The sequence below is a fragment of the Delphinus delphis genome, chromosome 12 (genome assembly GCF_949987515.2).
Source record: "Delphinus delphis chromosome 12, mDelDel1.2, whole genome shotgun sequence".
Classification (NCBI taxonomy): domain Eukaryota; kingdom Metazoa; phylum Chordata; class Mammalia; order Artiodactyla; family Delphinidae; genus Delphinus; species Delphinus delphis.
The window spans coordinates 7,180,376-7,204,725 of NC_082694.2; the positions used below are offsets into that span (position 1 = coordinate 7,180,376).

General features: G+C 43.9%; 2 protein-coding genes across 3 annotated transcripts in view; one reads left to right on the plus strand and one right to left on the minus strand.

Annotated features, from left to right (window-relative positions):
- The window catches only part of TBC1D8 (TBC1 domain family member 8), a 121,717-nt gene extending 106,180 nt beyond the window's left edge, over positions 1–15,537 (plus strand). For both annotated transcript variants that reach the window (XM_060027267.1, XM_060027266.1), the window contains 5 exons: positions 2,798–3,038; positions 3,892–3,957; positions 12,388–12,477; positions 12,891–12,988; positions 14,327–15,537. In XM_060027267.1, the coding sequence (XP_059883250.1) occupies positions 2,798–3,038; positions 3,892–3,957; positions 12,388–12,477; positions 12,891–12,988; positions 14,327–14,788 (957 nt within the window). In that variant the 3' untranslated portion in view covers positions 14,789–15,537. The remainder of the gene's footprint in view (positions 1–2,797; positions 3,039–3,891; positions 3,958–12,387; positions 12,478–12,890; positions 12,989–14,326) is intronic.
- Positions 15,538–16,388: 851 nt separating this feature from the next.
- RPL31 (ribosomal protein L31) lies at positions 16,389–21,559 on the minus strand. Its single transcript, XM_060027270.1, has 5 exons — positions 21,524–21,559; positions 21,021–21,127; positions 17,808–17,933; positions 16,722–16,834; positions 16,389–16,459 (listed from the first exon to the last, which is right to left on the minus strand). The coding sequence occupies exons 2-5, from the start codon at positions 21,125–21,127 to the stop codon at positions 16,428–16,430; spliced, it is 378 nt and encodes a 125-aa protein (XP_059883253.1). The 5' UTR covers positions 21,524–21,559; the 3' UTR covers positions 16,389–16,427.
- Between the last annotated feature and the right edge of the window lie 2,791 nt (positions 21,560–24,350).

A 24,350-nucleotide genomic window follows, 5' to 3' on the forward strand; every position in this document is an offset into this window, starting at 1 on the left:
TTCTTTTATGCCTTAATGCAGTTCTTTCTTTTCTTTCAGTTTTATTGAGGTATAATTGACCTACAGCACTAAGTTTAAGGTGTACAGCATAATGACTTACATGTATTGCGAAATGATGCGCAGTAAGTTAACATCCATCATGTCATAAATTTATAGATACGAAAAAAAAGAACAAAAATGATTTTTTTCTTGTGACGAGAACTTTTAGGATCTACTCTCTTAGCAGCTTTCAAATATACCATACAGCAGTGATAACTATAGTTGTCGTGTTGTACATACATCCCAGGACTTATTTATCTTATAACTGGAGATTTGTACCTTTTGACCCCCTTCACCCCGTTCTATAACCTGCACCCACGGCCAGCCCCAGCCTCTGGTAACCACGAATCTGATCCTTTTCTATGACTTTGGGTTTGTTTGTTTGTTTGAATTTATTTTATTTTTGGCTGTGTTGGGTCTTTGTTGCTGCACACGGGCTTTCTCTAGTTGCAGCGAATGGGAGCTACTCTTTGTTGCAGTGCGCAGGCTTCTCATTGCGGTGGCTTCTCTTGTTGTGGAGCATGGGCTCTAGGCGTGTGGGCTTCAGTAGTTGTGGCACGCGGCTCAGTAGTTGTGGCTCGTGGGCTCTAGAGCACAGACTCAGTAGTTGTGGCGCACAGGCTTAGTTGCTCTGCAGCATGTGAGTTCTTCCCGGACCAGGGCTCGAACCCTTGTCCTCTGCATTGGCAGGTGGATTCTTAACCACTGTGCCACCAGGGAATCCCATGTTGCTATTTTTTTTTTTTTTTTTTTTAAGATTCCACATATGAGATCATATAGTATTTCTCTGACTTATTTCACTTACCGTAATGTCCTCGAGGTCCGTCCAGGTTATAAAGCAATGTTTTAAATTATGTAAATTTAGATTTGCGATGTCTGTCCCTTATCCTCTGAAATTGAAAACAGCTTCATTAGTCTTCTCTCTTCAAGTAAGATGGGAACAATATAATACACACTTGATGTCATTGACTACTTTTGGAAATACTCAGGACCTGAAACAGTGCCTGTGACATTTTTGTAGATTCAGTATGTACAGATCTTTTCTCGTTCTTTTTTAATGGCTGCAGGATTTGATGGTAGGGCTTAACCATACTTTATTAACCATTCACCTGCTGAGGGACATTTATCTCATTTCCAGTTTTTTCTGCTTTATAAACAGTGCTGTATCAAGCATGCTTGTGCCTTTCTTGGGACACCTGTGCTGCCGTTTCTGTAGGATGGGTTCCTTAGGGATGCACAAACCAAGTTTTAGTCACTATTGCTAAAGCGTTTTAGATTTTTCAAATTTCAGTTCTACTGATGATGCCTAAGGGTGCTCATTTCCTATGTTCCCCACTCACCCAGCATTTAACATTATGGATCTTTTAAAATTTTACTAGTTGTGTAGAAAATTGCATTTCATTTTAACTTAACATTTGTTTACTCATTAGTGAGGTTGAGTACCCTTTCATAAGTTTATTGGCTAATCATATACTTTCTTGTATCATCTCTTCATATCCTTTGCCTGTTTTTATATTGACTTTTCTGTAGGATTCTGTGTAAACTGGTTGTACTAGTCCTTGGCCTTTATAACTGTTTTCTTCTGGGTAGGATTCTGAGGGCCTCTAGCATCACAGGGTGGCAGATATACACGCAAATTCACAGTGTGTCTTGGGTTTGAGGAATGGGAATTTATCAGACCTTTGTTTCACACTTGAACATTCTTATGATACTTTTCCTGATTCTGCAAAGGCTATTTAAGGAACATGGCTCCAGAGAATATGCAGTAAAATTATAGATGGCATTTTGGTTTCCATCCAAGGATAGGCACTTGGATATTATAGCATCTGTACTTGTTTCTGTGCCATCCTTATGGGCAGAGGGCATTGAAATCGTGAAGAACCCTGCAGTCATTGGGAACTATTTCAAGTGAGTTGAGATGTCCCAAGAGGTGATTTAGTACAGGTGTAAAAGAAACATTCTAAAGAGGCTAACCTGGTCCTAGGCGACAGGGCCAGTTTTGATTGCTTTAGTTTTCAGTCTATTCCCAAGACTTCAAATTGCCTTTGCTTTTTTTACTTTTACTTTTTTGAATTGTTAATATATTCATGTGGTTGAAAATTCAGAACATATAAAAAAGCTTGCTTCTCCATCTGGGTCCCTGCCCCCGTTTTCCATCCTCACAGGTTACCAGGGTAAATAGTTTCTTCTGTATCCTATAGATTTGTCTAGTACTTTCTGACTTTCAAATAATATGATTTAAGAAAAAATACCAGAATAAAAATTGTATGATTTCAGTAATTAAAACTATGGCAGGGGAGTTCCCTGGCGGTCCAGTGGTTAGGACTCTGCGCTCTCACTGCTGTGGGTCCAGGTTCAATTCCCTGGTCGGGGAACTAAGATCCCATAAGCTGTGCAGTGTGGCCAAAATTAAAACAAAACAAAACAAAACTATGGCAGCTGAACTGTACATTTAAAAATTGTTAAAATGGTAAATTTTGTTATGTATATTCTGCTACAATGAAAAAAGAAACCTTAATAAAAAGGAAAAAGTTTTTGCTTGTTACTACAGGGTTACCTGTAACTACATTTCTGGTTGGAGTGGTGAGATTGTGAGTTAATTTTTTCATTTGTTTGTTTTATAATGTTGCTTATTCAATACTGAATTTTACGAGGCAAAGCAAGTCAGGAGAGAAGGCTGTGTTGGCTTTGGCCTTTACGTGTGCGGCCTCCCATGGGGGCCGCCGCCCCTCACAGACCCCTCTCGCTCCCCTGTTAGAGAGAACACATGATGAGCTGCTACTGGGAGCAGCCCAGGCCCGTGGCCCTGCGCCATGACCCCAGCAGGCCCTACGCGGAGCAGTACCGCATAGACGCCCGGCAGTTTGCACGCCTGTTTCAGCTCGTCTCGCCGTGGACCTGCGGGGCCCACACAGAAATCCTCGCTGAAAGGACTTTCAGGCTCCTGGATGAAAACATGGACCATCTGATCGAATTCAAAGCATTCGTGAGCTGTCTCGGTATGACTCTGGGGGTCTGTCCTGCAGTGAGTTCATTTGGGACGTGAGTCTGTGAACACAAGACAAGTAGACTGTCACGCAGGCACATCCACTCAGTGAAATGGGTTTGGGAGTCGCCTGCCGTGATTTGGGGATTTTAAAAGTCCCTCTGCAGGCTCCTCTCGTGACCACTTTTATGTTTCCTAAGCGGGTGGTGGGAGGGCAGCCCAGGCTCTCAACATACATGGTTGTTGACCTTGTTCTCCTGGGCACCCAGGGTGTGGTGGTGTCTTGTTAGGAATGTGTCCTGAGACACATTTTTTTAAAAAAAATAAATTTAAAATTGAAGTATAGTTGATTTACAATATCGTGTAAGTTTCAGGTGCACAGCACAGAGATTCAGCTATACATACATATGTGTGTGTGTTGTGTGTATATATATATATTCTTTTTCAGATTCTTTTCCCTTATAGGTTATTACACACTATTGAGTATAGTTCCTTGTCCTCTACAGTAGGTCCTTGTTGGTTGTCTATTTTATGCATAGTAGTGTGTATATGTTAATCCTAGCCTCCTAATTTATCCCTCCCCGCCCCCCCCGCACATTCCTAACTCTTGCAGCTAAAATTAAAATCTTTCAGAAGGTATGAGGCCAGACAAAATTCCTGAGGTTATGTTGCCGCTCAGCAGTCACCAGTCACTACCCTTCACATTTTCCTTTCAGGTACACACTGTCTGGGTAGCAGTAGGTGAAGTGTGAGGTCAACAGACACTGACCTTACTATGTTCTCTCTACAGTGACTTTGTGTCCTGACACATGTACTTAAACCATTTGCATGTACTCAGTCTCTCTCTCTCTTTTTGGATTTTGCAGATATTATGTATAATGGAGAAATGAATGAGAAAATTAAACTGTTATATAGGCTTCATATCCCTCCAGGTAAGAAATTCCAAGTAGAAAAGTTAGGCTCTGTTCTGCCTTGACATAAATCAGCTTTGTGCATGACCTTGAGGTTCTTGTCTTTTTAAATTTATTTAGACTTGAGGCAACAGATGTTTCTAGTTCGGGGTGGCTGATGACAGATTTTGAGTACCACATTGTATGGCCTATGGCAGGGGTTCCCAGACTCGAGTGTACATCAGAATCATCTGGATGGCTTGTTATAATACAGGATACCTGGCCCACCCGGTTTCTAATCCGCTAGGTCCGAGGACCACACTTTGAGAACCACGGGCCTGTGGAATGTGGGGGAAGACAAACCCTGGTTGCCTTACAGATGGTTATCTTAGCTTACTGTTTTTTGAAAAATTGAGGTAAAATTGGTATTATACTAGTTTCAGGTGTAAAGCATGATAGTTCAGTCTTTGTATACACTACAAAGTGATCACCACAGTAAATCTGATTACCATTTGTCCCCATAAAATTGACCCCCTTCACCCATTTTGCCCCCCCCACCCCTTTCCCCTCTGGTAACCAACAGTCGATGGGTGTTGTTTTATTCATTTGTTTCATTTTTTTAGATTGCATATATGACTGAAATCATACAGTATTTGTTTTTCTCTGACTTATTTTGCTTAGCATAGTGCCCTCAAGGTCCATCTGTATTGTTGCAAACGACAAGATTTCCTTCTTTTTCATGGCTGAGTAGTATTCCATTGTGTGTATGTATGTGTGTGTGCAACTTTACTGAATTCATTTATTCCAAGAATTTTTGGTGGAGCCTTTAAGGTTTGCTATATATATGGTATCTGACAGTTTTACTTCTTCCTTCCCTTTTATTTCTTTTTCTTGCCTAATTGTTTGGGCTAACACTTCCGATACCGTGTTGAATAAAAGTGGCAAGAGTAGGCATCCTTGTCTTGTTCCTGGTCTTAGGGGAAAAGCTTTTAGCTTGTCACCATTGATTATAATGTTAGCTGTGAGTTTGTCATATGGCCTTTATTACGTTGAGGTATGGTCCCTAAATAACCACTTTGATGAGAGTTTTTAATCATAAGTGGATGTTGAATTTTGTCAAATGCTTTTTCTGCATCTGTTGAGACAGTTGTGTGTTTTTTATCCTTCATTTTGTTAATGTGGTGTATCATGTTGATTTGTGGATGCTGAACCATCCTTACATCCCTGGAATAAATCCCACTTGGTCATGGTATATAATCCATTTAATGTATTGTTGAATTAAATTTTTTAAAACCCTGCTTTAAATTTAAAAATTTAAAAATTCTGCTACTTTTGGATGGAATGTTTTGTATATATATGTGGTTTAAGGCTGATGCTTCATTATTGATTTTCTGTCTGGATGTTCTATCCATTAATGTAAGTGGGGTCTTAAAGTCCCCTACTAGTACTGTATTGCTGTCAATTTATCCCTTTAGGTCAGTTAATATTTGCTTTATTTATTTAGATGTGCTGCTCTTGGGTGTATAACTATTTACAAATGTTATATCTTCTTGTTGGGTTGATCCTTTTATCAATATGTAATGCTCTTCTTTGCCTTTTATTACAGTTTTTGTTTTAAAGTCTATTTTGCCCAATAAAAGTATAGCCACCCCAGATTTCTTTTTGCTTTCATTTGCAGGGACTGTCTTTTCCATCCCTTCACTTTCAGTTTGTGTCCTTTCATCTGAAGTGAGTCTCTTGTAGGCAAGCATGTAGATGAGTCTTGGTTTTTCATCTATTCCGCCACTCTGTCTTTTGATTGGAGAATTTAGTCTATTTACACTTAAAGTAATTATTGAGAGGTATACACTTATTGCTATTTTGTTAATTGTTTTTTGTAGTTCCTCTCTGCTCTTTTTCTCTTTTTTCGCTTCCCTTGTGGTTTGATGACATTCTTCAGTGTTATATTTGGATTTCTTTCTCATTATCTTTTGTGTAGGTTTTTGCTATGTAGTTAATCACAAGGTTCACTATATGACAGCCTATATATATAACGGTCTATTTTAAGTTGATAGCAACTTAAGTTTAAGTGTATTCTAAAAACTCTGTATTTTTATTCCCTCCCCCTACGTTTTGTTTTTGATGTGATATTTTACATATTTCTATTTTGTATATCCCTTAATCAAATCTGGTGTAGTTAATTGTACTATTGGATTGGCCAAAAAGTTCATTCAGGTTCTTCTGAAAGATGTTGCAGAAAACTCCAAACGAACTTTTTGGCCAACCCAATACTTTTGTCTTTTAACCTTTATATTAGCTTTGTAAGTGGTTGATCTAGCTTTACCTTTATATTGCCTTTATCAGTGACATTTTGACTTTCATGTTTTCTTGTTGCTAGCTAGGGGTTTTTCTTTTTCTCTTAAAGAAGTCCATTTAACATTCCTGTAAGGCTGGTTCAGTGGTGATAAACGCCTTTTGCTTGTTTGAAAACTCTTTTTATCTTTCCTTCAATTGTTTTCTTTTTTTAAAATTCATTTCAGTTGACATAGGACTATTCAAATGTTCTTTCCTTTGTATTTATTTATTTTTAATTTATTTTATTTATTTTTTGGCTGCATTGGGTCTTCGTTGCCGTGCGTGGGCTTTCTCTAGTTGCGGCGAGTGGGGGCTACTCTTCATTGCGGTGCGCGGGCTTCTCATTGTGGTGGCTTCTCTTGTCACGGAGCATGGGCTCTAGGCACGCAAGCTTCAGTAGTTGTGGTGTGCGGGCTCAGTAGTTGTGGCTTGTGGGCTCTAGAGTGCAGGTGCAGTAGCTGCAACACGTGTTGCTCCGCGGCATGTGGGATCTTCCTGGACCAGTCTCAACCACTGTGCCACCAGGGAAGCCCAGTCTCCTTCAATTCTGATTAACCTTGCTGGGTAGAGTATTCTTGGTCGGAAGTTTTTCCTTTTAGCACTTTGAATGTATTGCGCCACTCCCTTCTGGCCTGCAGCTTCTGTTGAAAAATCAGCTGATAGTCTTATGGGGGTTCCATTGTGCATAACAAGTTGTTTTTTTCTTGCTGCTTTTAAGATTCTCTCTTTATCTGTAACTTTTATCATTTTAGTTATAGTGTGTCTTGGTGTGTGTCTCTTTGGGTTCATTGTATTTGGAACTCTCTGGGCTGTGGGAGAGTCCCATGGGACTGTAATTGTAAACTGTGCTGACCTCCAGACCAGGAGATCTGGAGGTGCTCCCCAGGCAACAGTTACAAAAATCATGACTTCAGATGAGTGTATAAGCCCCTTGGAAGGTACCAGAGAGCTGTGGTGAGGCTAAGAGAGGGTGCAAGGATTATGCCTCCCTGCCTACATTCCAAGTGCGCCTCTGTAGCCTCTAGGTGTGTGGCAAATCTAAGCCCGTCCCTCAAGTTGAAGCCCTAGGACAAGTAAATGGGCCCTTTTGTGCAGGTGGGCTGGGGGTGTGTTCCAGTCTGTTGTCTGTGCAGTGCCCTGGGTGTGGTAGCCTGCCCAGAACCGTCTTTCTGATTGTTTCAGTCCTGTGGGGCCTCAGGACTCTTGCCCTCCCGGGCCAGGGGATCAAGGGATAGCCCCCGTGTGGACCACGTTCATCTGCTGGCTTTTGCAAGGCTGCAGGAGAGAGGGTTGAGTATGGGACACACCTGCAGCTTTAGTGATGCAGGTGAAGAGCCCTGGGGCGGGGCACTCTTGTGAGTTCAGTGAGACTGTGCGCCCACCTCCACTAGCAAGGTATAGGTAGAGTGAACAAAGGGGAAAATGGTGCTTCGTTCCCGAAGAAAGTCCCACCTGTCTCTGCCCCTCCAGCAGAAGCTTTAAGATTAGCAAATGGGGGGTGTCCCTGGTGGCGCAGTGGTTGGGAGTCCGTCTGCCGATGCAGGGGACACGGGTTCGTGCCCCGGTCCGGGAAGATCCCACATGCCGCGGAGCGGCTGTGCCCGTGAGCCATGGCCACTGAGCCTGCGCGTCCGGAGCCTGTGCTCCGCAACAGGAGAGGCCACAGCAGTGAGAGGACCGCGTACCGCAAAAAAAAAAAAAAAAAAAAAAAAAAAAATTAGCAAATGGGTCTCCTTCACATGCAGTCCAGGCACTACTTAAACTGCTGCCTCTGCGCTGGGTCCTAGGACCAGTGAGACCCTCAGTAGGAGTATCTCAGATCCCTACACTCCCCAGGTCCCTGGGACATAAGCTCCCCTTGGTTTCCAAAGCCAGACAGTTTGGGGGCCTCGTTTCCATTCATCTACTGATGGACATTTAGGTCACTTCCATGTCTTCTTGGCTATTGTAAATAGTGGTGCTATGAACATTGGGGTTGCATGTATCTTTTCGAATTATAATTTTTGTCTCTTCCAGATATATATGCCAAGGGTAGGACTGCTGGATCATGTGGTAACTCTAGTTTTAGGTTAAGGAACCTCCATAGTGACTCTAGCAATTTACATTCCCTTGCTTACCTGTATTTAATATTTGAATTATTTGAATTATATTATTATTATAATATTTGAATATTTGAATTTGAATTATTTAATATTTGAATTTTTGATGCAGTTAAAAAAAAGTCTTAAGAACGCAGACAACCTAAGACCTCTATTTAAATGCATCAATTTGACAGGGCCATGAAGATCCACAATACATTTAGGCACTTTTCATTTAAATAGATTTGATTTTAACAAATATTTGTTTTCCACCCTCATGAATAGCATTTTGATTAAAGGTGGAACAAACACACTCATGGGGAAAAAAGCTTAACTCACTAATTAGGAAGTATACTGAGGATTACAGGTTTGAATTTGTGTGCCCAAGGAGTGATGATGTCTTATTGCCCTGATGGGAGGTGGAAAACCAAACAAAGCACACCAGCCTCTGGCCTCAAACACCCGCCTTGTGCAGAGAGCGCTGGAACTCTGCAGGGTCAAACAGGAGGCAGAGGGCTTTGTCAGGTCACTTACAAAGGTGATGCATCTCGGGAAGCAAAGAAGCCCTAAGCCCAAGGCCTCACAGTTTTTGAAGAGCTCAGTTCATTGGCCCCATGGTGACTACAACACTGTTTAGCAAATAGAAGAGAAATATTCCAGATGATTTGATACCAGATTAGGTGATGGAGGCATGAACAGTATTCTCGAAGATTACTGAATCAGGAGTTTTCACTGAAAATTGCTAAATCTGTAAGTACTGGTCATTTCACTCAGCTAATTACACTAATTGGACATCCAGAAGACCATTTCCTGGAAGAACATTAGATTCATTAGGAAGAAGCATCAAAACAAGCTACCAAGAATGACATATCAGAATCGGTAAATTAACACAAATGAATGAGGCATCGGAGGCTTCCTGTAAAGACAGCACACTGTGAGCGGAGCTGATAGACAGTTCTGCTCCTCCTGGAAACTCTGGGGTTCAGGAAATACGTTGCTGGACTTGCAGAGCAGCTCCCCAAAAGGTGTCCCTGCTGGTCTGGATCCACGTTAACTGACGTTCTTAAAATGCTGAATCTAATAAAGTTCGAACAAAGGTCAGCTTATCACAGGATCCAAAAATGATAGTATACATCTAATAACTTAGGCAGTACTGATGTCAGCTACATCAGAAGTGATACCAGGCACATTTGATTTGGTGAAAGACAGCTTAGGCTAGATGAAAGTCTGTTCTTTGTATTGGGATCCTGAGTTGAAAATGTCACTTGAGGGTTTTGCAAAATATGACAAGTGTAGAATATAAACCTCCTGAGAAACGTTTTGTGAAATTAAAAGATTGCACTGAGCTTTTTAAAAGAGAAAAGCTAGGTGCTTAAGATCCCTAGTATCGTCCAAATTGTTAAGCCACTAAAATGGGATTTATGGTCCCAGCATCCAGTACTTGTTGCAGCTCAGGTAACTTTCTTATAGTAGATATCTGAGACACAAGTTGGATACTTCGTTTGCTTTTCCTATCAATGACTTGGTTATACTGGAATTCCTAATTAATCCAAATGCAAGTCTGTTCCCTGAGAAATTGATTGCTGTTTCTAGCCTACATGGAGGGGTCGAAGGGGGCCACTCACTGTATGGCTTTTCCAAGAAGAAAATATATTGGAAAATGGTATTATTTTGATGACTGTGGTGTCAACTGTGTGTGAAGGCCAAATTGTGTTGAAAGCAGTCTATGTACTCTTCTGCCAGAGAGAAGCAACTTTCAGTGGAACTGGCTTTTCCCCTCCACAAGCATCCCATTTAGAAAGTGCTGAGATAGCGATGATGACAGTGTTACAGGGAATGAGTATGCGCACCAACTAATGAAAGTGCTTGAAGCCGTAAGGAGGGTGTCGTGCTTGTGTCTGTTGAAGCGATGTACTTACCCACCAGTCACACAGACATGTGAGATCGGGAGCTTCGAGATAACCAAATACAGATCCTTCATCCAGTTTTAACACGTGCAGAATTTGAAGTGAGACACGGTGAAAGCTTTAATAGAACTCTCTCTCAATCCACTTATAGTCTTGAATTATGAATTACACATATATTGGAATGTAAAAATGTTACATTTATAAAAGCTCAAGTATCTCATTTTAAAAGGTTGAAAGTACATTTTTAAAGGTGGTATACACTCAGTGTTTACTGTTTTTCCTTATGCACTGTATCTTACATTTCTGATAGGAATAGATAGCAGCATGAGTGTTTTCCAGTGAGCGCCAAGACTCCACTGTCCCGTGTCCAGTCCGGATGCTGGTGCTTTCTGTGTGCAGGGACTGGAGAGAGGTTGGCTGGCCTTTCTGGCTCCTTGTCACTGTTGGCACTTGACCTGGCTCCTTTCTGGACACTCACCCACCCCTTGAATTAATTGTTCCTCTCTGTGCTCTCATGATATTTGTGTGTATTGGTTCTTCTGTTAGGGCATCTTCTTAGAGTGACTCGTGTACACATTTCTGTTTGATACGCTGAGCTCTTTGAGGATAGGGACCCAGTATCCGCTAGACATCCCAGCAGCTATTACTTGGGAAACCATTTCTATCGTGACTGCCCCACGTACCATCCAGGGTTTGTAATTTTCCTCCTATTCAGTTTGAGTGGATTCTCACATTTGTTTTGGGTAAAGTTGGAAAAAAACGACTCAATAACTTTTTTAAATTAAAAAAAAAAAAAAAGGACCCAACAGAAAAAACAAAAAAAACCACCCCAAACGGCCTCCCACCTTCCAAACCCCAGGAACCTGCTTCCCAAGTAGGAAGGAGGGTAGATTAATCAAGGCTTTGGTGCCATCTTGTGGACATTTGTTGGATCACAACAGAATTTTGCCTTTGATTTATTCTCAGTGAATGGCTATTAAGTTTCAACCTTTTAAAAATGAGGATCCTTCATCTGCAATCCCTTTTATAATCTTGGTAACAGCTTTACTGATCTGTAATCCACACACCACACATTTCAAAGTGTACAGTCTAATGTTTTTTAGTATATCCCGTTACACAACCACCATTGCAATTTTAGAACATTTTCACACCAAAAAGCAAGCCTGTGCCCCTTAGCTCTTGTCCCCAATCCACACATTTCCCGCCCCTGCTTCCTGTCTGCAGATACGCCTATTCTGGACTTTTCATACCGTATGAAGTCATGCCGTACATGCCCTTTTGTGTCTCACTGCTTTCTCTTAGTATGTCTTCAGGTCTTGCCCGTCGTGTGGCATGTCGGTGCTTACTCTTTTTATTACAGCCGAAGTGATACCCCGGTGGGCATCCCCCAATTTATTCATTCATCACTTGATGAACATTTGGGTTTGTTTTCACTTTTTTGGCTCTTTGGAACTGCTGTGACCATTTGTGTACAGGTTCTGAGTGGATATGTTTTCATTTCCCTTTGATATATACCTAGGAGTGGAATTTCTAGGTAAAAATGGCAACTTTTTGACGATCTGCAAGACTTTTCCAAAATGGCTATACCATTTATATTCCCACCAGCAGTGTGTGAGGGTTCTGATGTAATTGTATTTTTGTATATTTCAAGACCACTCGTAATGGTAACATGCTGCTTTCAGTTAAGCTTTTTCTAATTTTTGTTAGAAGTTATGTAAGTATAGCAGTATGTGCTAATTACTGGAAAAAAATACCCTCAGTTTAAAGCAATTACTTGTTAATTCACCATCCAGAAATCTAAGTGTATTTATTTCTAGAATTCCATGTGTGCATATATATACTTATATTTAGTTTGACAAAATGGGATTTTACCACACATACACTTTTCTAGGTCAGTATCAGCAATGTCCTGTGAACCTGTGTATCATTACAACATCTATAGACATCTGGGAAAAGGCGTTACTGGTGTGTGATGTTTTCTTGAAGTACACAGGGTTCACAGACCCTGGGAAGACCCTGCGGCCATCAGGCTGGGGGCTCCTAGCTTCACCTTTAGTTTTCTTACCTTAAAAGCTAAATTACTCTGTCAGTTTTGGTTAAGACACAATTTCCTCAATTTAATTTTTAAAATTTTTTATTTTTTTTTTAAAAAGCACTCACTGAAAATGACCGAGACAGCCAGTCACCATTGAAGAATCCTCTGTTGTCGACGTCAAGACCCCTGGTTTTTGGCAAGTCCAATGGTACGTACTTTTCATTATCTTCCGTCTGGCACACCACTGCAATGGTTAAGGGCAATGGATTTCACGGCTCTTCTTAGAAGCAGACTAATCTATTCCCTCCTGCCTGGGAGTTAACACCGAGACCACTGCTTTCAGAGGCCAGAAACCTTCCAAACTGCCTTCAACGCCACCACCACTTTATTCTCTTCATCTTTCAGGGCTCCTCTTGTAGCAAGAGGTAACTCGGCTACTATCATCTATTTGTGACCACTTTCTGTAAAACAAGACTTCTGGTCTCTGCTTTTCAGTTTGTATATACGGCATTTGCTTAGTGGAATTCCTCATCCCCTCACCATTCCTTTCTACCTAGTTTCCTTTTGCTTTCATGGAATTTACTTAGACTAAAGTATATATTGTGTTTCCTTTGTCTCAAGGTGATACAGTTGATTATCAGAAACAGCTGAAGCAGATGATTAAAGATTTAGCCAAAGAGAAAGACAAAACTGAGAAGGAGTTGCCCAAAATGAGCCAGGTATGGACTGTATTCTGTGCAGAGGATTCACCATTGTGCCGAGTGACCGGTTCAGACGTAGGCTTTTAAATTCAGCTGCACCCCCTCCCCCGTTACCTCCAGAGCTATAATCAAAGAAAGACCTTATAACTTCTGGGAGCTGAACACTGTGATGTTTAAATGGGAAACATTTAAACTGTGATCCATTCAGCTGTCCAGACACCCAGAGCTCTTCAGGAGGCTGCCACACACTTCATTCTTTGAAGAGTTTTTATTTTTAATAAGAGAATTAAAAAAAAATTTGGCTGCACGTGGAATCTGGTTCCCTGACCAGGGATCGAACCTGGGCCCCCTGCATTGGGAGCGTGGAGTCTCTTCAGGAACCTCCTGCACTGGACCGCCAGGGGAGTCCCTGAAGTTTTTATATCAAATTCATTTACCAGGTTGTGATGCAGATTTATGCCCTAGAGCGATGGAAGCTATTTGGGGGGACGTGTATCAGCATTCTTCATGTGATAGTGTACTCTTTCTGGTTTCCTGAAAATCACTGACTGCATTTTATACTGTCCTGATAAGGCTTCAAGCTGAAAACGTCCCTTTATTATAGGACTCAAACCCCTTTAGCAGGGTTATTTTGTTTTGTTTTTTTCCCACAAAACAAAGAAGTGTTGCTCAACTCTGTTGAGTTGCTTTCAAATATTCTACTCTTTGGATATAAAGTCAGTTAAATCTCAGTGTTGTCAGTCATACCTCAGTTAACAATCATGGATGTTTCTCCCAGGTCATTAAACACTAAATTAGTAGCTCAACCTTTTTCCTATTCCTGGAGTAATTGGGCAGCTAAGTTCCACCTGCGGTACCTCTATAACACAACATAAAGATTCTGTTTGGGCAGGAGTATGTGTGTAGCTTGACAAAGCATCAGGCATCACTGTTCTACTTCATTTAATGGCCTTTAGTTGCTGCTTGGCATTCCCAGCAGATTACCAAATCATAATCTCATTCAGTCTTAATATTCAGGCCGTTTCCAACCTTTTGCTATAATAAACCCTAGCCTAAACATCCTTATGAACAAATCTCTGTGCACAGCTTTTGAATACATTAGTTGTCTTGCTGGGTTAAAGGGTCTAACACTTCTGTATAGACAGCACAAGTCTACATGTGTGCTGAAATCCCCTGGACTATTAACGGTGTGTCTTCAGTATGATGGAAGGGCAGAGAATACCTCTTATTTTCTGCTTCAAAAAGTACCATGTGGTTTTTTTTCAAAGAACTAGGTATTAAGTTTGAAAAAAGCCCACGACATGCTTCTATTCTTGTTACGCTACTACATGCAGACTTGTTTTTTCTCAATTCCAGAGAGAATTTATCCAGTTCTGTAAAACACTGTACAGTATGTTCCATGAAGATCCAGAAGAAAATGATTTGTATCAAGCCATCGCCACGGTAACCACTTTGCTGCTGCAGATCGGGGAAGTGGGGCAGCGGGGCAGCAGCTCTGGAAGCTGCTCCCAGGAAGCAGGGGAGGAGCCGCAGGCTCTGGTTCCTTCTCCTGAGCAGGACTCGGTGTTTGCCGACACCCACAATGGGAAGAGCCCCCGAGAGTCCCAGGCATTTCCTGAAGCCGCACAAGGGGACTGGACTGTCTCCCTTGAACATATTTTAGCTTCACTTCTGACTGAACAGTCACTAGTCAACTTTTTTGAAAAGCCACTGGACATTAAATCCAAACTTGAAAATGCCAAGATCAATCAGTACAGCCTCAAAACGTGTGAAATGAACCGCCAGTCACAGCCTGAACTCAAGCTGAGCAGCCCGTAGCAGGACAGCGGGTGGCAGAGACCAGTCTCCATACCAAAGCACAGGCCAGGTTTGTGGGCTGTCAGCCCATAAGTCTAGGTTTGTCTAGTTCATCGTGAGTACACTTTACAAGCTGGGCATCTGGATAAGCAACCTGACAGCCACAGCTGTGGCGGGGGGGTGGGGGTGGGGAACTGATGCAACCCTCCAGCATTTCTGTCTATCCTTTAAGAGAATTCAGTTGGACACTGTCATTGCTAGAGAGTGTCTCACATCAGTTCCCTTGATGCTATGACTTGCAACTTCACTGTTACCAGATTTGCTGTAAAGGGCACTTCTGCTGTGATGCTAGTATTTTGTTCTCAGATGGAATATAAGAAAGTCAAATGTATGATACTAACCCAGAGAGGAGAAAAGCCCAAGCACTCATCCTTCACTTCACATGGGCGGGATTGAGAATCAAGTTCACTTTGAAGATTTAAGAGCCACTATCTGTGCAATTGTATTTGGCTTTTTTGCACTAATTTCGTTTCAATGCTGGTAATTGAAACCATTTTAATATATTTGTTGTATTCACTTTGTGTCCTTCCAAAAAATGTGTACAAACCACGCTTTCAACGTTGGCCTCCAGGTTTTTTTAATAAGAAATTTTTGTATTGACTTGGTCTGTTTATATCTTTACTTATTTCAGTGTCTGAGGTCTGGACTGTGCCAGTGAATGGATAACCTGGAGATTCCTCTGCCCCACCATGTTCCCGGCGGATAGTACACTACACTGCAGGTAGCCCCCAACCCCACTACTGTCATCACCAGGGCTTCAAAAGGGGACCTCTTTCTGGCATTTTATTCGTATCAGTGGTACAAGCACTGATGAAATATGATCCCTGCAACACCCTGCTTTCAGGCTGAATTTAGCAACCTTTTAAGAAAGGTTACCCCTGAGCTTTTAACTCCACTTAAACCAGGACTAAAAACACCTCACGGGGCCACCACAAGTAAGTGAGCTAAAAAGGAACTGTACATACTTCATTAAAACTAAGATATCCGGGCTTCCCTGGTGGCGCAGTGGTTGAGAGTCCGCCTGCCGATGCAGGGGACACGGGTTTGTGCCCCGGTCCGGGAAGATCCCACATGCCGCGGAGTGGCTGGGCCCGTGAGCCATGGCCGCTGAGCCTGCGCGTCCGGAGCCTGTGCTCCGCAACGGGAGAGGCCACAACAGTGAGAGGCCCGCGTACCGCAAAAAAAAAAAAAAAAAAAAAAAAAAAACCTAAGATATCCAAAGTGCACCATTTTAGCATGTTAAAAGTGGCAATTAAGTTCTACATGCCAGTGCCTGGAAAAATGTTATCTTAGAATTCACAAAACACACCTGTAAAAGCATTAACATCATACCCCCAATGTCCCAACCACCTGAACAGCCATTACCAAGCCAGGGATGCATTTCAAAAGCACCTTAGAACACCTGCCTAGGCCCTGTGCAAATATTCAGAAACTCCAGGGAATGGGGAGAAGGGGCCCAGGCACAGTAGTTAGGAAACACTCTCCAAATGCTCCTGTAACTGGGAACTGCTTTCAAACAGACAAGCCTATTTTACCTGCAACTAGAAAAGGAAAATCAAGATGCGAAGGCAGCTCTGTAACTTTATTGGATAATCAGCAGTTAGTTCTCATCCACATTAACTGTCTGTAGATCTGCAAAAGAAGACAGCCCGTCACCTTCCACACCCACACACCCCGTCCCATACTTTCACACCCCAGAAAACAGACCTATTCTGTATCCTTTTGCATTTTCCCACACCATGACACAATTTAAAAAAGGTTTACCGATTATGCCTGTAACATATCCCTACTGGAAGGATGCCAGGGATATAGGTGCACAGTATTTGAACAAATGAATTCAGGTTATAAAAAGGCTGAGGGCTTAAACAGCTTTGTGGGATGAAGTAGAACTTACTTTTGAAAGTGGTGACAGGTACATAGGTAACCAACGTATAGAGCTTGTTTGGTGAATCTTCATCTTCGTTCCGTTTTCTGGACAACCGCACACGGATACGGTATGGGACATTCCTGAAAAATAAGAGAACGCTGGTGTCAGGACGTACTAGTGTCAGTAGGCAGCCACCACTGCCACGCTGGGGCAGCACTGACCCTGCAGGCTATACCGAGCACGTGCAACTGTTGAAGGTTCAGCTCCCCGCCTCCCACACAACTCCTCCTCGGGGCTCGGCCAACCTCTCAGCAGCATCGCAGGCGACTGCATCCCCACCTTTTCTTGATCCAAGGACAGAAGGTGTCCTGAAACTTCTCTCGGCTCATGCCATACCACTCCTCCCCTATCTCAAGGGAGCTCACAGGCACCAATGCCAGCCTCCTGCAGGGCTGAATCTCAGGTCCCTGTCACCGCATGGGACTCCAATGTTAAGACACCCCCGCCCCCCCCCCCCACTCATCTTACACATCACCTAGTCCCTGCCAGCTCCACGCCCCGTGGCCGGTCCCACTTCCACCGTCCTCCACAGCAAAACCAGCCCCCTGCTTATAAGCAGGTCTTAACCTCGGCACTACTGATACTTGGGCTGGATACTTGCTTTTGCGTGTATTTGGATGGCCTGCCTTGTGCGCGGTACAATGTTTGGCCCGTGACCACCCCCCCACTACTGACAACCAAAACACCCCCGTCCCCCAGGAACTCTGCTCCAGCGGCTTCCCAGTATACGTCCAGACAGAAATCCAAACTCTGTGCCACCACCTACAAGATCTGTCGCCTGCCTAACTCTCCATCCCCACTGTTCTCAAGCCGTACAACCTGCTCCACCTTCACCAACCTCTGTCCCCAAGTCACTGAAGTTTGTTCTCGCTTTGCGTGATGCTCTTACCTGACCCTCACACTGCTGGCTCCTACGTCATTTGGGTCTCAGGTCAAAGGGCTTCCCTGCAGATACTACCCCACTCTCTGAGTCAGTTATTTTCTTTATACCTCCATGTGCATTAGCTAGTGGAATTGTGAAGGTTCATCTTACAACACAGACAACTTGAGTACCTTATTCCTTTGGCCCAGACAGCTTTGTTGAGCCTGGTGTCAATGCGTACATCCGGGGTTCCCATCTCCTTCATGGCAAATTTCCGTATTTCTTTGAGTGCCCGAGGGGCACGCTTCTTGAAACCCCTGAGATTCAACCATAAGTAAATAAATCAATTAAGTACAAAATTAAATGAAATACACGCTATACCATGTCCTATTTTCATAAAGCAAATCTAAACTAAACCTTGAACAGGGCAGGAACAATTCTTTTCTCCACCACTATGTAATGCCCAGCAACTACTATAATACTTGGGACACAGAAGACACACAATCTACTTTCAGTCACATAGAACAAGGACTCTGTATACGACCCTTAAGAGATGCTAATATACACACTGCCAACCCTTTCCTGATAAAACAAAAACACCCCCAAGGTCTAATAGCATCTGCCAGGGAGAGTATAATCTAAGAATGATGTTAGAATACGCATGGACATAAAGAACACAGAAGTAAATACCGTGTCCTCGGGTCACAATATTATTAAATTATTTGCCACATCTTAAGACATGGGATTTAACGGTTCATTATTAACTTGGTCTATGCTTAAAGAGCAGGGGCCTGAAATGTACCAATTCCCTCTCAAGAAACACGATGAGGGCAACAGTTAACGCTCCGGATCTCTCGGCATGTGTTAGGCACCATTAACCTGTTGTTTAGATGAGGATACGTAACTTCCTTTGAATTTCATGCTTTCAGTTAAATACAAAACGTGAAAAAGCCAAAGTTTACTACCGGCTGAAATGGTCAAGCATTTGGATAAGCAAAGGTTATTCCAAGGGGGGCAGAGACCGAAGCTTAAAGGCTGTCCTCCCCCGCCCCAGGACTGTGACTGTCACAGGAGCCATGTCAATTACCATGTCCCCCTTGCTCCCTTTGCTCTACCCCTCACCAGCCTCCTTGAATCCATCAAGCAAGGTCGCTTCGTTCACTTAAATATTTAACCACCTAGAAATAAAAGGCACTAGAGATAACAGCAGTAGGTTTAACAGACAAAAGCCTGTTTCCCACGTAGCTTTCGTAGTTGACACATGGAGTATGTCAGATGGTATCAAGCGCCACAGAGAAAAACAGACCAGGGAAAAGAGGGAGCATTAGGGAAGGAAGGGGGCTGCAGGTTTCAAGTAAGATGGCCACTGAGACACTGAAGTCCAGACCCAAAGATGATAAGGGCAACTATTTATCTACCTAATAGAAAAAGCATTACGGCAGGGAAAAAAGGTAAAACTAAACCCAAACTGTGAGCTTGAATCAGGTACTTGCCTGCTTTGATTAGGAAAGAAAGTGGCCAACCCATGTGGAATCATAGCAAGAACTTTGGCTTCTCATCTGAGTTAAGATGGGAAGCCAATGGGGGCCTTGAGAACAGCCCGGGTGTCTGGGGCTGGAAGAGGGAGCCAGGAGCTGGAGCCGCTGACTGCAACCATCAAGAGAACACTGGTGGGACCAGTGCCATCAGCCTGGGGAAGGCCAAGCCAAGAAGACACACTCACTTGCCGCGAAGGCCACAGGGAAATGGGAAGGTCGGGGGTGGAGATGGACGCTAGGAGTTTGGTGTGGGGCCATGTAAAATTTTTGAGATACCCATTTAAACACCCAAGTATACAGGTTAACAGCAGCTGGATACGCGAGACCCTAAAGCTAGCCGCTGTTACCAAGCATAGGTAGAGAGGGGCTGAGCCCTGGACTCAACGCTAAGAGGACGGGCTGTGAGTAACAACAGACTAGACTGGGGAGGGGCAGCAGCTGCGGAAGCACAAAAACCACCACTGTGGGATCTTTGGAAGTAAAGCGAAGAATGAATTGCTGCCCATCAAGTATGACCGAAGGTTTTAGTTCCGTGAGGTCTTCACTTAGGGCTCTTATGACAAAGCACAGAATGCCTGAAAAACCTGCCCACCCACAATGCCTCACACCCACTCTTCTAATGTCCGCTAACTGTGTGGCCTTTAAAACACCACCCCTTTCACCTTGTGACTTACTTTCCACCTGCAACTTTTCACCGCTTTGTATCTGGATGCTTGTCTAACTTCCCCTACTAAGTAAACTAGGAAGGCAGGCTCTCTGGTTCCCTGTTGAATACACAGAGCCCAAGACACAGTAAGTGCCTAATATGCTCCCCAAACGAATATACGCACGCCCCTCAAATTAAGGGGTGAGGGGAAGAGAACGTGGTTACCAGCAGCATCTATGCACAAAAAAGGCACGGGACTTTTGCCCCAAAAGCCTCGAGACCCCACGTACACGACACTCCTTGGCTCGCACACGGTCAACGCCTGGCCGGAAACGCCAGGCCCAACGCGGACGCTGCTGCACACTGAGCTCCCTCACAAAACGGGCTGTCCAGATACGAGACTGCCCGAGCAAGCGCAGGCAATTCTGCTCCACGGACTGGTGCCCGAATACAGTATTCTGCAGTGCAACACATGCTATCAAAAATACCCCAAGTAACAGTATTCAAGAAGAGGTTTGGTCTCCATCATCACTAGTAAGCACCATGTGCAGAAAAAACGGGAAGCCTCGCTAAGCTTGAGAACAGGGAACCACCAAACCCCAGGGACGAAAACCAAGAACCAGCACGTTCCAAATCGTTCCCAATATGCTTGCACCTCACTAATCCACAACCTCCAAGTGTCGCCGGCACAAACACGGCCCTATAACCCCACCGATACACTCTTTTCCGGTCCCTCCAGCAGCTGCACTGGCGGCATTACAGCTTTACCGATGTTACTACGCAACTGTGGAGGTCAGCGAACTAAAGGAAGCCCATCGGAGTGTTCGTATTCTGGGCCGGGCACAGCTTTAGCTAACTGGTTACCTTTACTAAGGCCTAGACACATCGAAAAAGCTTGCTTCCCCTCATATACACATCTTTCATCCTTCAGGCCTGCCAAGGTGTAACTGCGAAACAGAGTGAAATGATTTTATCGTTACCGTATTTCTCCAAGTTGGCTCTCCCAGAAACCTAATCTGTCTAGGTATTAACCTCTGAGCATTACGCTTTAACCCCTGTAAGCCTTAAACAGGGTCCACGGAATACAGACGAGCTTTTGAAGAAATGCGTAATTTCTAGACCACACAGCATCCAGACGACTAGACTGACCCCAGGGACAACCAGACCGCCATCTCGGGAGCCCCCATCAGCAAGGCATAGACGACCGCAGGGGTACTCACACTCCGTGGATGCGCTTGTGAATGTTGATGGTGTATTCTCTGGTCACCACCTCGTTGATGGCGGACCGGCCCTTCTTCTTCTCGCCGCCCTTCTTTGCGGGAGCCATCTAAGCCCAGGCAACAACGAGGCTCAGAGCGAGTGGGACAAACCCAAGCCAAGTCCTCCCTCCCGGCCCGGCCTCACGCAGCCGCCCTCGGAGCGGGTCCGGCGAGGCCCCTGAAGCCCCAGGTCTGGACAAAGCCAAGCCGGCCACCCCGCGCAGCCCAAGCATCCGCGCCCCTTAGGTGCCCCCGCCCCGGAAACCCCTGCGGCCCGGGTTCTCCTAAGGTTGGCCACTCTCTCTCCCAGTCTCCGGGAGCCCTTAAATGCAGGGCAGATTCCCGTGCCGTCGGAACGCGGGGCCCCGTGCCGGGTCAAGAGAGAGCCCGCTGTCCTAGTCGACACAATCCGGGGCGAGGATGCCGCCGGATTCCTGCAGCCGGCACCGAGCGCACATACTCACCTTGCTCGTCCGGGGTTAGAAAGGAAGGCCGGGAGGGATTGTGGGAGAAGGAAAGCAGGGTCGCAAATACAACTTCCGGGTCACCTGGAGGCGGGTGGAGGGGGCGGGTGAGAGGAGGGAAGAGGCGAGGCTGTGACGTAAGCGGCGCGCGCCGGGAGGGAAAATCTAGAGGGCCTCGGGCGCGGGACCTGGAGAGTCGCGCTCTCTGCGCCAGCTTCCTGCCGCGCGACCCCGCCTCCTGCGCGCGAACGAGTGTGGGAGGGACTTGCGTCTCCGGTCTTACTCTTGAGAGGAAACCGGACCTTGGTCCCCAGGTGGAGGAGGGCGTGGCGGGGAGGAAAGTCGCTCTTCTGTTATTCCCACTCGCTCAGTGATTCGGCCAGCGGTGTCTGACCCTGTGTTCCCGGCTGGAGGCCCGGAGATGACTGACGCGGCTGCCGCCCTGGAGGGGCTCCGGTCGGGCAGAGCGGGCTCGCGAGAAGGGCGTCCTCGCTGCCCGGCCCGGGGAGCCTCTCGGGGTTGGGTGGGGGGCCGCGATCAGCCGCAGTGGGACCTGGGCTAGGGGCGAGGAGGGGGGTAGAGCAGAGGCCTGCACAAGAAGTGTTTCGAAATCAAAATCGCCAGTTTGTAACTGACTATATGAAGTGTCAATTTAGGAGACTGTTAGTAGTTGACAAAATCACCTTAGAAAGGGAGAGTAAAATACTATACAAGCTATTACATTGGAGAAATCAATATGATTTCATGACCTTAAAGAAATACCTGTTTTTCGCTCGATCACAACAAAATGGCCCAATAATAGCAATAGAAGCAGCACTTTTATCCAACACCTGATGTAAGATACGTACCTTGAGAATGAAAAGGGAGGAACCTGACGCCAGGAGGTCGGGTGTGAGTTGACAGACTACAGAGCCAAGTCCCGCGTCCCCAGGCCAAACCCACGGGTTCACAACTCTGGACCTTCAGTCTGCCGATCAGAAATTGCGTTCTCTTTTGGAGGGGGCGAGGGCATGATAAGATCCTTAAACCTAGGGAGGTGTAAAAACTTTACTGGGTGAGTTATTGAAACCCTAGAACGGTATGTTAAAACTGGAGCGCTGAGAAGGTGTGAGAATGAGCATGTTGTAAAATACAGACGCGTTAAATCTGTGATATTCACATTTTGCAACCAGTTTAGATGTAAAGATATATATATATATAGTTATATTTTGTGGATCCTTTTAGAACTTTTAAGAAAGCTTCTGTATCAGACTTGAGATTTTAATTCTTACAAGGGTTATTTGTAATCTCTTTTCATAATTGGGGAAATTTTGGGGGTAAATTCCTAAATATTGACTCATTTGTTGTTTAAGCAGCATGTGATTAATAAGGGAAATGTTGACTATTTAATGGTTAAAAGAATGCTAATCGATAAATGTATAAGATTAGTCAGTTGGACATTAAATGACTTACAGTTAGTGGTGACTATCTTTCCACGTACAAAATCCCCTCTGACAGAAAGGAATTTACCAGCATGGAGGATAAAGTTTTTCAGTTTATATCGATGGGTGGGGTCGTGGCTCCACTGAAAGAGGTGGGGACTTCGGGAGGGGCAGATGGTTTTAAAGGAAGTTGAGTCACATACTGAATTAAATTCAGGACCTTTTAAGTGTGTATAAAGTGGTAACCCAATATTGGAGTATATATTTTAAGGCCTGTATTATTTCAGTGAATGTGCTGATGGGTTACCCTGCTTCTCCCATAACTGGACATTGGCTGGTTAGGGAATAATCCTAAAGGAAATTTTTTTTTCTTTCTGATGAGCTTTTTTCACCCGGAAAAATAAAGCTGCTTCACAGATACCATAAGGCTGTATATTTCAGCTATTTCGTCAACCATGTTATGCATACAGAAGTATGCTGTCGTTTGTACGATCGCACATAGGCATTGTATGAAATTCATACGTCTGTGTCCAAAAAGCCACATATGTCATGTCTCTGGAGGATCCAAATTAGTTATTTGTCTAGGTTATTAAGGGATGACTTTAAAACCTTCAGGCTTCACATAAAGTGAAGAGAGAAACTGAAGCAATTTTCTACCCAACACCCACATTTTACCAGATAATTTTGGCAAGAGTCCAACATGTCATGACTTAGAATGATCTCATAGTTGATCAGTTCACCGTGTTGCCTGTATAAACAAAAATTTTAAATTAATTTAATGGACGTTAGTTGCCATTAGAGACAGAAGATACTACATTTTAATTGAGTTAGTTTAAAATATTCTAAAACTTGGTGCATTCCAGAGTTCACATTTCAGTCACTTCTCAAGAGCCAAGACGTTATAGTTTTCCAGATAGAAAGGTCATGGCTTTTCTCGAAACAACAGGATTGCAAAACGGTCTTTTAATGAGCAAAATCAAAAGCTAAGGGATTAAGCTTCCCCTGATGTTATGTGGGTTTAAAGAATTATTACCCAATAAGAGTTTTCTGAGTTTATCCAGACTCTGAACATGTGTAAGGTTTAAGCAATACTAAATTAAATTAGTAGCGTGACGTACTCCACCCTTTTCTAATGGCTTCCAGCTAGAAAATCCTAGGAAAACAAATATGCTGTTTCCATTAAAAAAGTTGTTCTACTTAAAAGTGCAGATTCTGACAGCCAATTAAAATACAAATCCTTTTACAGAAAAATCAGATCTGTAAACCTTTGAATTTACAAAACAGTTAAATTACAAAATAGGTAATCCAGTGTCACACAGACTTTTTGTTTTAAAACGAGGGTTCCTTTAAAGAGTAAATGATCCTAATATATGCCAAATATTTAGACTTACCTGTTTTCAGGAATA

Coding starts and splice junctions, on each gene's coding strand:
- RPL31 (XM_060027270.1), bottom strand. CDS start 21,127: ATGGCTCCCGCAAAGAAGGGCGGCGAGAAGAAGAAGGGCCGGTCCGCC. Junction 17,934..21,020: donor CACAAGCGCATCCACGGAGT/GTGAGTACCCCT, acceptor GTTGAATCTCAG/GGGTTTCAAGAAGCGTGCCC. Junction 16,835..17,807: donor GTCTGGGCCAAAGGAATAAG/GTACTCAAGTTG, acceptor CTTATTTTTCAG/GAATGTCCCATACCGTATCC.